Source organism: Triticum urartu, chromosome 2 (assembly GCF_003073215.2).
Source record: "Triticum urartu cultivar G1812 chromosome 2, Tu2.1, whole genome shotgun sequence".
Lineage (NCBI taxonomy): Eukaryota > Viridiplantae > Streptophyta > Magnoliopsida > Poales > Poaceae > Triticum > Triticum urartu.
In genome coordinates this window covers 746,894,690-746,911,421 of record NC_053023.1, presented here as the reverse complement: position 1 = coordinate 746,911,421, position 16,732 = coordinate 746,894,690, and the positions used below count along the sequence as shown (strand labels likewise).

The 16,732-nt window shown below is 44.5% G+C and overlaps 2 protein-coding genes across 2 annotated transcripts; one reads left to right on the top strand and one right to left on the bottom strand.

Annotated features, from left to right (window-relative positions):
• The first annotated feature begins 7,647 nt into the window (after positions 1-7,647).
• On the top strand, positions 7,648-9,046 carry LOC125540452 (RNA demethylase ALKBH9B-like). The gene is made up of 2 exons (XM_048704073.1): positions 7,648-7,936; positions 8,079-9,046. Exons 1-2 carry the CDS (start codon positions 7,723-7,725, stop codon positions 8,885-8,887), a joined length of 1,023 nt encoding a protein of 340 aa, XP_048560030.1. The 5' UTR covers positions 7,648-7,722; the 3' UTR covers positions 8,888-9,046.
• A 1,173-nt stretch (positions 9,047-10,219) lies between these two features.
• On the bottom strand, positions 10,220-16,632 carry LOC125540451 (zinc finger protein zpr1-like). Its single transcript, XM_048704072.1, has 16 exons — positions 16,303-16,632; positions 16,159-16,203; positions 16,022-16,062; positions 15,849-15,930; positions 14,170-14,214; positions 14,023-14,079; positions 13,863-13,922; positions 13,649-13,776; positions 12,716-12,980; positions 12,574-12,640; positions 12,354-12,424; positions 12,148-12,237; positions 11,622-11,730; positions 11,061-11,152; positions 10,609-10,714; positions 10,220-10,457 (listed from the first exon to the last, which is right to left on the bottom strand). Exons 1-16 carry the CDS (start codon positions 16,432-16,434, stop codon positions 10,354-10,356), a joined length of 1,494 nt encoding a protein of 497 aa, XP_048560029.1. The 5' UTR covers positions 16,435-16,632; the 3' UTR covers positions 10,220-10,353.
• Between the last annotated feature and the right edge of the window lie 100 nt (positions 16,633-16,732).

The window sequence follows — 16,732 nt, the reverse complement described above, 5'->3', positions numbered from 1 at the left end:
ATTGTAATTCTCAAGATCAGTACAATATGCGACCAGATGACTTTTCTCTTGATAAGTTAACTCAGAGCCATCGGTGTAGTTGGTTCTGTCTACCATCTTCCGGACATTCTTTGAACAATGAAAGTAAGCTATCAATGGAAATAAGCTGTCAACTATTTTGAAATAAACAATATAAATTACTTAATAACTATGTTTGAGAAGCTTCATAGGGGAAGAATTGGAAGCGTATCAACAAGGACCCAAATGTCCAAATTGTCTTCGGCGGTGTCAGGATCACCAAGATCCATGGTGACAAACATACCCTCATAAAATCCATACATCTCGCAAAGTGCTTCCCAATTCTTGCAACCAAAATGGGTTACGCTCTCAGAATTGTACAGATTTACTTCAAAATCCGTACCATGATGGGTCCTTAGATGAATTTTCTTTGTTTTCATACTTTCATGGTCTTCAAAACTCATACTCTCCAAGACATAGCGTCTTGCATAGCATGGGATAAGCTAGTCGAATTGTAAAAGATGAAAAGTACATGTTGAAATAGTTGAAGTCGTGCTTAATTACGAAAAAAAACACTTGTCGTCATTGCGTACCATTTCAACATCGAAGGTCTCCTCGAGCTTAATGCTGAAGCGCCGATCTTCGTCTAGGTGAAGGAACCTGTCGCACATACCTCGGTCGTCGTGGCACCAGTCGCACTCCCCCGGGAGACTTTCTTGTCCGAGTACAACATTTCCTATGTTCATAATTCAAAGATTAAACTTGTACAATTAAATATATGTACCCAAAAACTAAATTAGAACATTATTATTCATCACGGGTTGACTATCGGTCTGTCGAGTCTTTTCTTGAAAACTCTCAGCTCACGTGGTGTATATATTCGACCATCGGTGATGGTAGCTCCTCCTTTCGTTCCCGAGTGCATTACACCAAATTGTCTAGCACACGGGAACGAAAGAGAAGCTACCCCCATGACAACAGTCGGGATTCTTCGTCCTCTCATATATGGTGGAGATTCTCCCTCACTGATTCCTCTCTGACATTTGCGACCGTCGGTGATGGTCGTTACTCCTCCTTCCCCTAGTGCATTACACCAAATTGTCTAGCACCCGGAGAAGAAGGAGAAACGACCCCCATGACAACAGTCGGGATTCTTCGGCCTTGACAGACTTAAAGTCAACCCGAAATATCGTTTAATTATCTTTCTAAAAAATCCAGGCCGCTCGATATTTCCTACATATTTTAGCACAAGTCATGCCAAAATTCATGGAAAATTCCGGCATGACCTTTGCTAAAACAGGACATATCGAGCGCCTGAAATTTGCCGGAACGAAAATTAATCAACACTCCGGCAAAACATAGGCCACTCGGAGGTGTAACCTGAACACCTGGTTAGATGATTATTATTACTCGCTAGCTGATTATGTCACTGATATGAGTTAATATAATCTTTAAGAGTTATTGTCGACATGGTTAGTTATAATGTTGACTGAAAACCTGGGTGTTGTTTAAGTCTATTTATGCAAACAAGAGCAAAAGAGTTCGTAAAAGTTTTCTTTCTTACTTTCAGTTTATCAACTGAATGGCTTGAGGACAAGCAAATGTTTAAGCTTGGGGGAGTTGATACGTCTCCAACGTATCTACTTTTCCTCACGCTTTTCCTCTTGTTTTGGACTCTAGTTTGCATGATTTGAATGAAACTAACCCCAGACTGACGCTGTTTTCAGTAGAACTACCTTGGTGTTGTTTTTGTGCAGAAATAAAAGTTATTGGAATAAAATGAAACTTTACGAGGAATTTTTATGGAATAAAAGAGGATTTTTGGAGCCAAGACCTACCGGAGAGGGGCCCCTGGGTGGGCACAACCCACCAGGGCGCGCCCCCCTCTCCTAACGCGCCCAGGTGGTTTGTCCCCACCTGGTGGCCCCGCAGACCCTGATTCCGACGCTATAAAATCACATATTTTCAGAAAAAATCAGGGAGAAAGAATTATTGCGTTCCACGAGACAGAGCCGCCGCCACCTCCTGTTCTTCATTGGGAGGCCAGATATGGAGTCCATTTGGGGCTCCGGAGAGGAGGGTCTTTGTTCTTCGTCATCACCAACCCATCTCCATCGCCAATTCCATGATGCTCCCCACCGGGAGTGAGTAATTCCTTCGTAGGCTCACTGGTCGGTGAGTTGGATGAGATTCATCATGTAATCGAGTTAGTTTTGTTAGGGCTTGATCCCTAGTATCCATTATGTTCTTAAATTGATGTTGCTATTGTTGGGGAACGTGGTAATTTCAAAAAAATTCCTACGCACACGCAAGATCATGGTGATGCATAGCAACGAGAGGAGAGAGTGTCGTCTACGTGCCCTCGTAGATCGTAAGCGGAGGCGTTATGACAACGCGGTTGATGTAGTCGTACGTCTTCACGATCGACCGATCCCAGCACCGAAGTTACGGCACCTCCGCGGACTGCACACGTTCAGCTCGGTGACGTCCCACGAACTCATGATCCAGTAGAGCTTCGCGGGAGAGTTCCGTCAGCACGACGGCGTGGTGACGGTGTTGAGGAAATTACCGATGCAGGGCTTCGCCTAAGCACCGCTATGATATGATCGAGGTGGATTATGGTGGAGGGGGGCACCGCACACGGCTAAGAGAGATCAATGATCAACTTGTGTGTCTATGGGGTGCCCCCTCCCCACGTATATAAAGGAGGGAGGGAGGAGGAGGCCGGCCCTAGGAGGGGCGCGCCAAGGGAGTAGGATTCCTACTCCTAGTAGGAGTAGGTTTCCTCCTTTCCTAGTCCAACTAGGAGAAGGGGGAAAGGAGGGGGAGGGGAGAAGGAAGGGAGAGGGGGGCCGTGATAACCCACAAGTATAGGGGATTGCAACAGTTTTCGAGGGTAGAGTATTCAACCCAAATTTGTTGATTCGACACAAGGGGAGCCAAAGAATATTCTCAAGTATTAGCAGTTGAGTTGTCAATTCAACCACACCTGGATAACTTAGTATCTACAGCAAAGTGTTTAGTAGCAAAGTAATATGATAGTAGTGGTAACAGTAATAAAAGTACAAAAGCAAAAGTAATATTTTTGGTGTTTTGTAGTGATTGTAATAGTAGCAACGAGAAAGTAAATAAGCGAGAACCAGTATAGGAAAAGCTCGTAGGCATTGGATCAGTGATGGATAATTATGCCGGATGTGGTTCATCATCTAACAGTCATAACATAGGGTGACATAGAACTAGCTCCAATTCATCAATGTAATGTAGGCATGTATTCCGAATATAGTCATACGTGCTTATGGAAAAGAACTTGCATGACATCTTTTGTCCTACGCTCCCGTGGCAGCGGGGTCCTAATGGAAACTAAGGGATATTAAGGCCTCCTTTTAATAGAGTACCGGAACAAAGCATTAGCACAGTGAATACATGAACTCCTCAAACTATGGTCATCACCGGGAGTGGTCCCGATTATTGTCACTTCGGGGTTGCCGGATCATAACACATAGTAGGTGACTATAGACTTGCAAGATAGGATCAAGAACTCACATATATTCATGAAAACATAATAGGTTCAGATCTGAAATCATGACACTCGGGCCCTAGTGACAAGCATTAAGCATAGCAAAGTCATAGCAACATCAATCTCAGAACATAGTGGATACTAGGGATCAAACCCTAACAAAACTAACTCGATTACATGATAGATCTCATCCAACCCATCACCGTCCAGCAAGCCTACGATGGAATTACTCACGCACGGCGGTGAGCATCATGAAATTGGTGATGGAGGATGGTTAATGATGACGACGGCGACGAATCCCCCTCTCCGGAGCCCCGGACGGACTCCAGATCAGCCCTCCCGAGAGGTTTTAGGGCTTGGCGGCGGCTCCATATTGTAAAACGCGATAATTTCTTCTCCTTGATTTTTCTCTCTCCGAAAGCAAATATATAGAGTTGGAGTTGGCGTCGGAGGAGCTCCAGGGGGCCCACGAGGTAGGGGGCGCGCCCTAGGAGGGCGCCCCCCACCCTCGTGGACAGGGTGTGGGCCCCCTGGTCTTCATCTTTGGCAAGGATTTTTTATTATTTTTGAAAAGACGTTCCGTGGAGTTTCAGGTCATTCCGAGAACTTTTGTTTCTGCACATAAATAACACCATGGAAAGTTTGCTGAAAACAGCGTCAGTCTAGGTTAGTTCCATTCAAATTATGCAAGTTAGAGTCCAAAACAAGGGCAAAAGTGTTTGGAAAAGTAGATACGACAGAGACGTATCAACTCCCCCAAGCTTAAACCTTTGCTTGTCCTCAAGCAATTCAGTTGATAAACTGAAAGTGATAAAGAAAAACTTTTACAAACTCTGTTTGCTCTTGTTGTTGTAAATATGTAAAGCCAGCATTCAAGTTTTGAGCAAAGATTATAACTAACCACATTTGTAATAACTCCTAGGTCTCATGTTTACTCATATCAATAGCATAATCAACTAGCGAGTCATAATAATAAATCTCGGATGACAACACTTTCTCAAAACAATCATAATATGATATAACAGGATGGTATCTCGCTAACCCTTTCTGAGACCGCAAAACATAAATGGAGAGCACCTTTAAAGATCAAGAAATGACTAGACATTGTAATTGATGGTAAAACAGATCCAATCATAGTCATACCCAATATAAATTAATAGTAATGAATGCAAATGACAGCTGCGCTCTCCAGCTAGTGCTTTTAATAAGAGGGTGATGACTCAACATAAAAATAAATAGATAGGCCCTTCGCAGAGGGGAGCAGGGATTTGTAGAGGTACCAGAGCTCGGTTTTGAAATAGAGATAAATAATATTTTGAGCGGCATACTTTCATTGTCAACATAACAACTAAGAGATGGCGATATCTTCCATGCTACACACATTATAGGCGTTTCCCGAATAGAATGTTAAAGTTTATACTCCCCCTCCACCAACAAGCATCAATCCATGACCTGCTCGAAACAACGAGTGTCTCCAACTAGCAACAGTCCGAGGGGGAGTTTTGTTTGCAATTATTTTGATTTAGTTTGCATAAAGCATGAGACTGGACATCCCGGTGACCAGCCATTTTCTCGTGAATGAGGAGCGGAGTCCACTCCTCTTGAGAATAACCCGCTTAACATGGAAGATAAGGGAAGCCCTAGTTGATACATGAGCTATTCGAGTATACAAAACAGAATGTTTATTTGAAAGTTTAGAGTTTGGCACATACAAATTTACTTGGAACGGCATGTAGATACCGTATATAGGAAGGTATGATGGACTCATATGGAATAACTTTGGAGTTTAAGGGATTGGATGCACAAGCAGTATTCCCGCTTAGTACAAGTGAAGGCTAGCAAAAGACTGAAAAGCGACCAACTAGAGAGCGACAACAGTCATGAACATGCACTAAAATTAATAAACATTGGATGCAAGCATGAGTAGGATATAATCCACCATAAACATAAATATCGTGAAGGCTATGTTGATTTTGTTTTAACTACATGTGTGAACATGTGCCAAGTCAAGTCACTTAAATCATTCAAAGTTGGATACCACCCCACTATACCACATCATAACCATTTTAATAGCATGTTGGCACGCAAGGTAAACCATTATAACTATAGCTAATCAAACATGGCACGAGCAACCATGATCTCTAATTGTCATTGTAAACATGTTTATTCATAATAAGCTGAATCAAGAACGATGAACTCATCATATTTACAAAAACAAGAGAGGTCGAGTTCATACCAGCTTTTCTTATCTCAGTCTGTCCATCATATATCATCATAATTGCCTTTCACTTGCACGACCGAACGAAGTGAATAATAATAAGAGTGCACGTGCATTGGACTAAGCTGCAATCTGCGAGCATTTAATAAACAGGAGAAGACAAGGCAATATGGGCTCTTGGTTAAATCAACAATAATGCATATAAGAGCCACTTCAACAATTTAATTATGGTCTTCTCCTATCGACCCCCAAAAAAAGAAAAAAAAGAAAAATTATTTACACGGGAAAGCTCCCAACAAGCAAAAGAAAGCATCATGGCAACTGCGTCCCAATTTATAGGCCATTTTCTCATTTCCCACTAGCTGCCTTTTTTGCTATTTTTGGTTGAGTTGTACTCCACCAGCTGGTTGGTGGGAGGATTGGGTGTCAGAATGCTAGTGATTAGGTGAAATAGAACCTTGCTAGAGCAATAATGTAGCATCAATTATAGGTGTCCACTATGTACTAGCTATGATCAACTCTACCTTGTACAGAGTTTGATGTCTATCGTGAATTATCCTTTTTCATTTGTCAGGACAAGGATGATCTGGAGGAGAATTTAGAGTTCTGCTTTCAACCATCCAACGCCTTGCATTTGCATCGATCGACAGATGCTGCGTCTCATTCCCACTTTGCTTTTGTGATCAAATAACATGTGATTCCATGTGTGTAATCTGATTTATGTTATCCTTGTTTGCATTTCTTTTGTTTTTTAGTTGCAAATGTAATTCAGCAAATCGCAGCTGGCCATATCCTATTGGTTGCCTTGTACAAACAACTATTTCTGTATTTAGTAAATGTCAACAGATGCGATGCACTAGCTAGTTGCTTACACTTGTATGAAACTAACCACTAGGTAGTTTTTTCCTTCATTAATTAATTGTCCACCTGGCCTTTGTGCTGCCAGTCTATTCAATATTTCCGTTTCAACCAACAAAGGACCATTAAAATGACTTTTTTTTCATATAATAGTAAGCATAAAAGCAGTAATGCATATGCATACAAGTTCCACATCGTGAAATGAATATTCAGTCCTGCAATTAACACTGTTCAGGTGACGAGAAGTACCTTTCTAAATACGTGCATCCTTCTCTCTTAAAAGCTTCAGCATTGAGTAGTGCAGGAGGCTGACTCCGGCTGTGCAATGTCGGAAATAGAAGCGTGTTCCTTCCTGGATTGCTCGATGTGAGCATGCGCGGCCATGACAATGGCTGTTCTGGCATTGCCTCCCAATGGATGTGCCCATTTCTTCCATTGCTGAGCAGGAACATGGTATGGTAGTACAGCGATTGGTCAAAGAGCAGGCAAAGAATGAGTAGAAAGGGGAACGTCAAGCTGCAGCGCCAAATGAAATTCAGAATTACTTTACTCACTGTCTCTGTCTTACCCCCAAATGAAGCGGCCGACGTGTCGGCCAGGTTCCGCCCGCCTTCACCGGCGTGGCGGAGAGTCGGAGACGCGACGACACGCGACTCCCGTGCTCGTCCTCCTCACACCGCCGGTGGCCGTCGCTGACCTCGAGCTAATCCTAGACCCCGCGCGTGGTGGCGAGCCCCTGACGCAGGAAGAAGAGTGCCGCCGCGTTTTCGTCGAAGTGTTGCGGCCGGCGTGGGGTCAGGGGACGAGAGAGCAGAGCTCGGCGGCTCGCCAGTGTAAAGGCCGTCGATCGCGAAGGCCGGCCCACAGGGATGCTGGCCCTGGCCCAGGTAGGTTGTGCAAATCGAGAGACGAGCGCGCGCGCTAGGAGAAGGCGGGAAACCGCGAGTACGCGTCCGCACGCGCCCACCCACGCGCGCCCCACGTGTTCGACGAAACACCCGACCCGACCCCGATTTGGAAGTGGCCTCTCCTCTCCATATAAAGCTGAGCTACCTCAGCCGCCAATCCAATCGAATCCGCCGGCCCAGATCCCCCTTGCTCTGTTCCCACTGCCGCCGCCGGAGCCGCCGCGATGTCGTCGTCGTCGACGCTGCTGCCCGACGAGGGCATGGTGAGGGTGCGCCGCAAGAAGGACTTCCGCCACATGGAGCGGGTCGACGGCCGCATGCTCAACGTGCTGCAGGGCCTCGAGCTCCACGCCAACGTCTTCTCCCCCGACGAGCAGGCCAAGATCGTCGCCTGCGTCCTCGACCTCCAAGACCAAGGCCGCCGCGGCCGCCTCCGAGGTACCCAACCTTCCTCCTCTCCATCCCCAACACTTCTCCGATGAATCAATCAATCAATTCCCCTCCACGGGAGCTCCTTCTTCCTTCCTCCCCCGATCTTGATCTGACGGCCTCGGTTCTTCTCCGGCGCGTGTGACTGCAGAGCGGACCTACTCGGAGCCGCGCAAGTGGATGCGGGGCAAGGGCCGGGCGACGATCCAGTTCGGCTGCTGCTACAACTACGCCGCCGACCGGGACGGCAATCCGCCGGGCATCGTGCGGGACGAGGCCGTCGACCCGCTGCCGCCGCTGCTCGCCGCCATGGCGCGCCGCCTCGTGCTCTGGCGCGTGCTCCCGCCCTCCTGCGTGCCCGACAGCTGCATCGTCAACGTCTATGACGTCGACGACTGCATCCCGCCGCACGTCGACCACCACGACTTCCTCCGCCCCTTCTGCACCGCCTCCTTCCTCACCGAGGCCCCCATCCTCTTCGGCAAGGACATGAAGGTCCTCGCGCCAGGGGAGTTCTCCGCCGCGGCCTCCATCCCGCTCCCCGTGGGGTCGGTGCTCGTGCTGAACGGTAATGGCGCCGACGTCGCCAAGCACTGCGTGCCCGCCGTGCCCGCCAAGAGGATCTCCATCACGTTCAGGAAGATGGACGCCTCCAAGGTCCCGTTCGGCTTCCGGCCCGACCCGCTGCTGCAGAGCCTCGCGGCTGCTGCGGTCCGGCCGGCGACGACGGCGAGCGCGCCTCCGAACAGAGCGGCCTGGGAGCAGAGCAATGGGGAGGAGGCCAAGCATGCCACACCTCTGCAGCAGCAGGCGACGACGGCGCCTCTGCACCAGGCTGCTGCTGTCAGGGCGGGACAGGCACAGATCCCCGGGGGCGGAGTGCCTTTCAGCCTCTCCACCGACGAGTTCCCGGCGCTTGGTGCCTCGCCGGCCAGCGGACGACGGCCGGGAAAGAGATAAAGAATTCAATTTTTTGATTTGAAAGATGAGTTGAGAGATACTGTACTTCAGTTTGTTGGAGCTCATGTAGTATTAACGACATTCATTCATTCATCCGATGTATTACTACCACTCATCATCCGTGGCTCATGATATTAGTACATTGATGATGATGATGATGGTCTACTCTGATTGCGTCGGTTTGATGATCGACCACAATGCGTGGCTCATGAAATTTCAAAGATGGCACCATCAAATGAGCGCCGACAGCCAAATACTAATAGTGATTTACTTCGCATTTTCTTTTTACCACTATGTTCAGTAGTATATTTTTAGTTTTGTCTCTGCAAATAAAATTTAAACAGCAAGAAGAAGTGTGTTTCTTGATTCAGTTCATTAGGGCATTTCCGACAGAGGCCCGGACACACTTTTCCATCAAACACAGTATCCAATTTGTCCAAACTAGGGGGTGAGGCTTTGTGAGCGTCCAAACCTTGCCACGTACGCAACGGACACCCCTGATCCACACAAAACCACTCCCGCGTTCGCGCCCTATCTCACATCAAGCGGTTGCCGTGCATTCATGCCGGTCAGCACCACATTCATGCTGACCTGCGGCGTGACTGGACATGACGGGATGGCTATCTACCGCATTTACACCGGCTGCCCGTTCGTCTGCCTGTCGATATTAAAAAAACAGGTGTGTTGGAGAAACCCACTCTGAGACAGGTGCTCGCTATTTTATAATTATCCATGCCTGACACGGTCCGCACCGTACCACCTTTGCTTCCGCTCCTCCTCAGGGCATCGCCTCCGCCATGACCGTGAGGCCTAAAGTGTCGTGGGATAACCTTACGGCAGAGCGAAAACGCTCTCTCGACTCATCTTAGAGTAAATCATCATTAGAGTAACCCAATTTACTCTAATTGATCTGGTATAATGATCAGCTGCAATCAGTGATTCGTGAAGTTTCTAAGATAGACTATAAAAGTAGTGGGTTCAAATCTATCAGGATGGCAAATGAGATATCCTCTTACCACTCCTGCTGAGTTTTATTTTTTCAGCTTCGTAGGCAGAAACAAAGTTTAAACAGCAAGCAGAAGCAAAAGGAAAATTAACTACAGAGAAAATTGCTGCCTTGGAAGAAAAATTTGTTGAAAATCAGGTCATCAGAATCTGCTGCCTTCCAAATCATCATCTCATGTCGATTTGTGCTACTGCCGTAGTATCAGACCATTTCTCCATTCAGCTACTTCTACTGGGTATATATTTTCATTGCGGCATATTTTTTATACTGAAAAAAAATAAGTTGACCTGCAGCCTTCAAGAATACAAGTGAACAAATAAACTATATAGTTGAAACCATCTCCATACCATCTATTGATTTGGTTCATTCGTAAAATAAAAATTGAATACACCACGGAGTACCAAATTTCAAATTACAGGTTACAACATTGTGCACAACGAGAAGACTAAACCAATATCGATTATGACGTGCTCGTCGTGTTGTAAGCCATGTCTGCAGAGGACGTGTCCATGTCATTCAAGCCCAGCTCCTCGTTTTGCTCCCAGCTCCTCTCATACTCCTCAACTGCAAGTCAATTCACAGACAAGCAGGTACTGGAATATTAGTAAATATTTTTCGGCAATTCAAAGCAATGGGTAAATCATTGTGTAGGCAAAACAGAACAAAAAGTTTGCAACGAGCAGTATCATTTCTTGTTAGCTGTTTGTCATCTTACTTGTTAGCTGTTTGTCATCTTCTAGCGAATCTGTCGCTGGAGCAATAAACGAAGCCGCCAATGCATCATCAAGAATTAAAGTCCATGGCTCTTCTAGATTTAGAAGCTGAAATATACAGATACACATTAAAATATGTATGTAACAAATTGAAGGAAATCATTAACAGATTAACTCATGACATCCTTCGACACCTATGCTGAAAAGGGACACCCAAAACAGCAGGTTATTTTCCACATGTTAGTAATAATTACATTCAATTCTGGACAGTAATTTGAAAAAAATGATTTGCTCCATGTTTACCAAGAAAACAACGCTGCCAGATAGCGAAGACTTTAACAAGTATAACTTTGCTCAAGAACTGATGTGTGCTTTATTATATTCTGAAGATTAGGTGAAATAGAACCTTGCTACAGCGACAATGTTCAACATATCAAAAGGAAAAAATACCAACCTTCGCTAATCTCTCTGTGAAACCATCCCATTTCTTCTTCTTCCATTCATATGTGCTGTCACCCAACTGGAATCCATGAACTCGCTCCAGTGCTGTAAGCCCAAAAAGATGCATATATTTGAGTTTCAGGAGGAAATTTGTACCCATAACAATTCTAACAATCACATCGTATTCTGGTGTACTTCACATCAACATAAGTTGCACAAACTCTGTTGGAACACAAAAGCTTCCACAAACTTCAATTTTTTTAAAGCTTCCTCTAAATCTAACGTATATGCATAACTGAAAGTGCAGAGAGTAACAAACATACATGTGCCACAATATTTCGAATAAATTCCTGCCTAGTCATATACTGTTAAGCTGTTGGCAAAAGAGATGGGCCTACGTCTAGCTATGAGAGGAACATCAACTATGCAACTTACCTTTGAGATACTTCCATCTCATACAAGCTACAAAAAAAAATACTGGAAGACACACCTTTGACTAGAATTAGCATGGCTCTTGCAGTCAACTTTGGTCCCATAAACAGAGGAGGCATGAGTATATAAGTGGCGAACATACCCTCGCATATTTTCACAATTAAACCTTCAACTGTTGTCACAATGCCACCCAGTGTTCCGCTTGACAGCTCCAACTCAAGTTCAGGTACACTAACTGCTGCTGAATCTGACTGAAAAAATTAAGAGGTCTGAATCAACTAAGTTACATATGAGATATTGCAACAAGTCTGAACATCCTTTTTGGTTTTGCTAAATAATGGATAGTGGAGCCTATTCATCCATTTTGGTATGAAGAAACTCTAGTAAGATTCAACCTAACACACATCATGTTCCTTAATTACACAAGTATCACCAAGTTAAACTGTATTCACTGCTAAAAGCTCCAGGTTATCTAGTCCAAAACAGCTGAGTCATAACTAAACAACTACCAGCTCAATTGAAGAAGAAACTTACAAGGGGTAAGACACAAAGAAGTAACACTAATGTTCCCCATTACATATGTACAATCATTAATCTAATGCACAATATGAAAACTAAAAGATTTGCATGAGAGAGAATGAGAGAATGGGAAAGAGTAAATTTCTAACCTTTATGACATCACGACTAAGATCTTTTACATTTCGCACAATCAGTGTTGTTTTCTTTCCTTTAGCTGGGATTTCACCACCAGGCTTCAACTGGTTAACGAGACAGTGGCATTTTTTAGTTCAGAAGTGTGACCAAGTACAACACTGGTAAATCCAGTTCTTTTTTATATGGAAAAATAATAATCAAATATGACACTGGAACTGACCTCTGAGTTGCGATAGCCACACGCATCACATGATGTAGCCATAACAATCACCTCTCGAAAATATGGGATTTCTACCAAAGGTCAAGGATCAGACACTAGGAAATACTGATTACTTGCAGCATTGCACCTCCATATAGTAGGATTGATCACATAAACAAAGCTATCAGAACCAAAACACTAGAGTCTATTTCTGAGATTGAATTTAAGGTGGAAAGGATACTTGTAGAAAAGAATCGTGTGACACACTCAGTAGCACAGGCCGCACACGTTGATGGTAAAGTATCAACCTGCCCAAGTAAATTTTGTAAGGCATAAGAGATCTTAATTGTTGATATGATTATTAGGCGACTGAACAGACGCACCTCTTCTGGTGCTGAATATCTACACAGCGCTGCAGTAATTTCATCAGAGTTTCCCTGAGCTATAGCACGGCGACCTGCAACAGCTCCAACTGAACCATGTGGAATCCTTTGCGGCCCACCAGAGTTTCCTTCCACTGTTGAAGCATCCTGAGAAGAGTCTCCAGATTCTTTGGTTGGTTCAGCAAGAAAACCGAGTGCTGCTTGTTGTTCATATGTCCTCTCATAGAATTTCAAAGATAACAAAGGATCTGATGAAGGTGCATTCCTGTTGATATACGCAGATAGATCAATATATGTCCAATTGCAAATACTTAATGTGTGTGTGGAGCTATCAGCTATGTGCACCATAAGCCGTCACTCAAACTACTACAGGTTGTGCAGATTGCTGAATGAAGATTGAAACTCTGTGCTCTTGCAAAAGTCCATTTTTCTACCCTGAACTCTAAAAACCATTTGAATTGCAAACCCGAAATATGAAAGCAATTTACTCCACACCCCTCAGTTAGCTACGCAGAAATTTTGGCTGACATGTGTGACACATGTTTCGTTTGGTTGATGTGGCGCCTAAATGGAAAATGTAGAAAACAGTGGGAAAATAAAGGAATTCTTCAATGATAAATAATTTGTATATCCCATAATTTATTTACGGATTAGTTGAATTTCATAATTAATATATAAAAATACAAATTTAAAGTTTTAAACACACATGCATTACCCATATTTCCTTGGATATCATTCACAATTTTCTGTTATTAGTATTTATCTTTACTTTTATGACCGTTTCTATTACTCAACGAGAAAGAAGAAACAAATGTAGGTTGGAGTACATATATGCTTAGATGTTAGAACTATTCTTTCATGGCAAAGCAATTTCAAGATTCTGAATGTTCTCATCTCAAAAAATATGAACTCTAAAGGCTACAAAAAACTTACGGGTTCTCGATGAAGCTGTTACCAGAAGCATCATCAAGAATAAAGGTAAAAGCAGCTTCCCCTGATCCAAGAGATCTCAATTTTACTAAGAACTGTTCAATAGCTTCAGCCTTTTGAGGATCCACTTTCTGCAGGTACCAAAAGACAATTAGTGTGTATCAATAGGTGGCTCAATTGTAATTGAAAAACTCAGCAGACAAGTCACAAGCTTCACCTTTCTTTCATCCTGAAGTGCTTGCAACTCACTAACAGCTCGCATAATGCTCCCTTCCACCTAATACGCGAAAATAAAACTAAGTAAACTAACAATAAAAGAAAATAATTTAGAAGGAACCATCTCCCCAGAATTATATACAGAAAACGATGAAGCATACTGTTGAAAGTGTTCCACGTTGAGCTTCTGGAGGGATCTCGAAGTCTAGTTCTGGAATCTGCATATAAGTCAAAGTGTAAAAGTACATAAAACACAGTGAATATGTGTATAGCATAAATGCAATAACAAGTGCACGGATCAGCATTACCTTAATAGTTGCTGAATCAGATTTCACAACTTGGCGGTTCAGTACCTGTGCCAAAACAGCTTGTCAGTTACATGAATATGGATAGGAAACCAAATGCATATGGATTTAAATGTAAATTGAGGCTCGCAGCTGTTAATGCAGTGAGGTATGGAAGAAGATGGTTCGGTAATAGAGATCACAGCAATAATAACACATCACAAGTAAAAAAAGGTACAAGTGCAAGATATAAACAGATAATAATGAATAATACAGTGAGCCTATATAATCCATTAACATAAATGTGGTGGCAGTTAACTGGTAAACTGGGACGCGTTGCAGCGAAGAACATATGAAATACAACAGCAAACAACTTTTCAGGTGCAAGTTGTAACATTAAAACAATGCAACATTTCAATCATTCGGAGGAGTCACCAGAAAACTGATGTTACAATCTATCAAAGAAGATCATGTTTTGTGGTTGGAATAGACAAGTATGTGAGATGTAAGTGTTGGATATCTATCAAAATGAAGCAATGCTCTTAAACCAACTTCACAAATTTTCTGCAATGAGGAATTGAGAATGTGCCGTGGGTAAAGTTGATCTGGTTGCTCTATGGACCTGGTGCCCATCATGCTCAGGTTTATCTTGGTGGAGGAATGTCATTGGCGTTTAAGATGTCTACCACAGTATTACTTACTATATCCAAAGTGATGGAGCTTCTATCTTGCTTTGGAAAGATTTTTGGTCCAACCGTGAGATACTGGCTGACAAGTTTAACTGCCTATTTTTTCGCACTCAATCAAGATGCCACAGTTCCAGAATTCTTAGCTACTGCGCACTTACATCCTCTCTTAGCTTTGCACCTTTCGGTTCAAGCATATGAGGAGAGCTTCAGCTTGTTATCCAGCTACGTGACTGTTATTCACGCGCTGGATCAGAATGATACTACTCCCTCTGATCCGTATTAATTGTTGTCGCTGCTTTAGTACAACTTTGTACTAAAGTTGTACTAAAGCAGCGACAATTAATATGGATCGGAGGGAGTAAAACATTTGCTTGGGGACCTCTCAAATTTTTTTGGTAGCCAGGTTCTACAGATTCTTGTTTGAAAAAGTTCCACCAGACCTGGCCCTGATAAGAATTGGGAAATCTAATTGTTTAATAAAAGTGAAGGTGGCTACTCCACCTGAACACGAGGGGTATGACAGTGGCAGCTTGATTCAGGGTCGCAAGTGTGATTTATATCCTATTAACGTCCTAGAAACTCGTGATCGTTTTTCTGGCTGTGATTTTGTGTGGGATTTCTACGCACTCATTGGGGCCTTCACAGGCCAATTGCCCCATGCCTCAGTTCTGCTTTGCAGCACTTTGTTGGCCTTTGTTTCGTACCATGTGCCTCCTGGAATATTTGGAAGGAAAGGAGCGGGTTCATCTTTCAAGGACAGCAGCCATCATTTGCTTGCTGGAAAGTTCACTTTCAAAGTAACCTACAGCTTCGCCATTTGAGTGAAGACGTGTTTGGTAGTTTAGCTCAACCTCTACTTTACTGGTTTCTTAATCTGTTTGTTTAAGTTCATTTTTCTTTGTTCTCCCTTTCATCCACCTTGGATACATACAGTTTGTAAGATACTAATTTCTTTACGAAATCTACACCCTACGGTATCTCAGTCGACAAACAGAAAAGAGAAGAAAGAGATACCTCAGGCTGCCCCTTTGGCACTTTTAAAGTGTAGCAGCATCCCTTGGCCTGGAGCTGCCCCGCGAACTGAACCTCATTATTCCTAGCATACAGGCACACCAGAGTTAAACTTCACACAAAAAATAATCCAACAATTCTAGTACATGTGTGCCGCGACATGGACGCCGCGTTACCTTTCGCTGCAATGCGGGCACTCGAAAGCCATCAGAACAACCTGCAGGTTTTTACAGAGGCAGTTTCAGAACACATCCCAAGTCAGAACAGGCAGCTTTCTCCAGACACAGAGAGAAGAGTAGTAGCTGTAGCTCACCTCCCGGAAGTGCGGGATCAGAGTCAGCAGTATCCTCGTCGTGCCCTGATAACCACAGCAAATCACAACTCACAAACGTCAGCCAGCCCCTGAGGAACTCACAAACGGTGGGAAGGGGAAAAAAAGGGGTCGAGAGGCTCTCACGTTCTCGCCGCAGCGCATGCAGAGGGACTCGACGACGTGGAGCGGCGCGTCGCGCGCGCCGTCGTCGCCCGCCGACTCCGCCGCGGAGCGGATGTCCACCACCACGCCCCGTTCCTCGCCGGAGCTCGCCATGGCGTGGCGCGGGGAGGTCGGTACGGGCTGGGCTGCTCGCGGGAGGATGGGGCTTTCCGAAGCTTGTAGGTTGGGGGAGCAGGGCGGACAGCGCCGGCAGGACGGCGTGAGCGGCGGCGGCGGCGGCGGCGCGAACCCTCGGAGGAGGTTTTCGTGGCTGTGGAGGACAAGGATTTTGGTGGGTAGTTGGGCTGGGGAAGACCGCAAGAAGCAGACCCAAATCCACTAGAAGAAGATGGGCTGGGTTAACGTGAAATGGCCCAGGACATGGGCTGACATGGCCCGTCGACGAAGCCCA

Coding starts and splice junctions, on each gene's coding strand:
- LOC125540451 (XM_048704072.1), bottom strand. CDS start 16,434: ATGGCGAGCTCCGGCGAGGAACGGGGCGTGGTGGTGGACATCCGCTCC. Junction 12,641..12,715: donor GATATTCAGCACCAGAAGAG/GTGCGTCTGTTC, acceptor TTACTTGGGCAG/GTTGATACTTTACCATCAAC. Junction 12,238..12,353: donor GTGGCTATCGCAACTCAGAG/GTCAGTTCCAGT, acceptor CTCGTTAACCAG/TTGAAGCCTGGTGGTGAAAT.
- LOC125540452 (XM_048704073.1), top strand. CDS start 7,723: ATGTCGTCGTCGTCGACGCTGCTGCCCGACGAGGGCATGGTGAGGGTG. Junction 7,937..8,078: donor CCGCCGCGGCCGCCTCCGAG/GTACCCAACCTT, acceptor GTGTGACTGCAG/AGCGGACCTACTCGGAGCCG.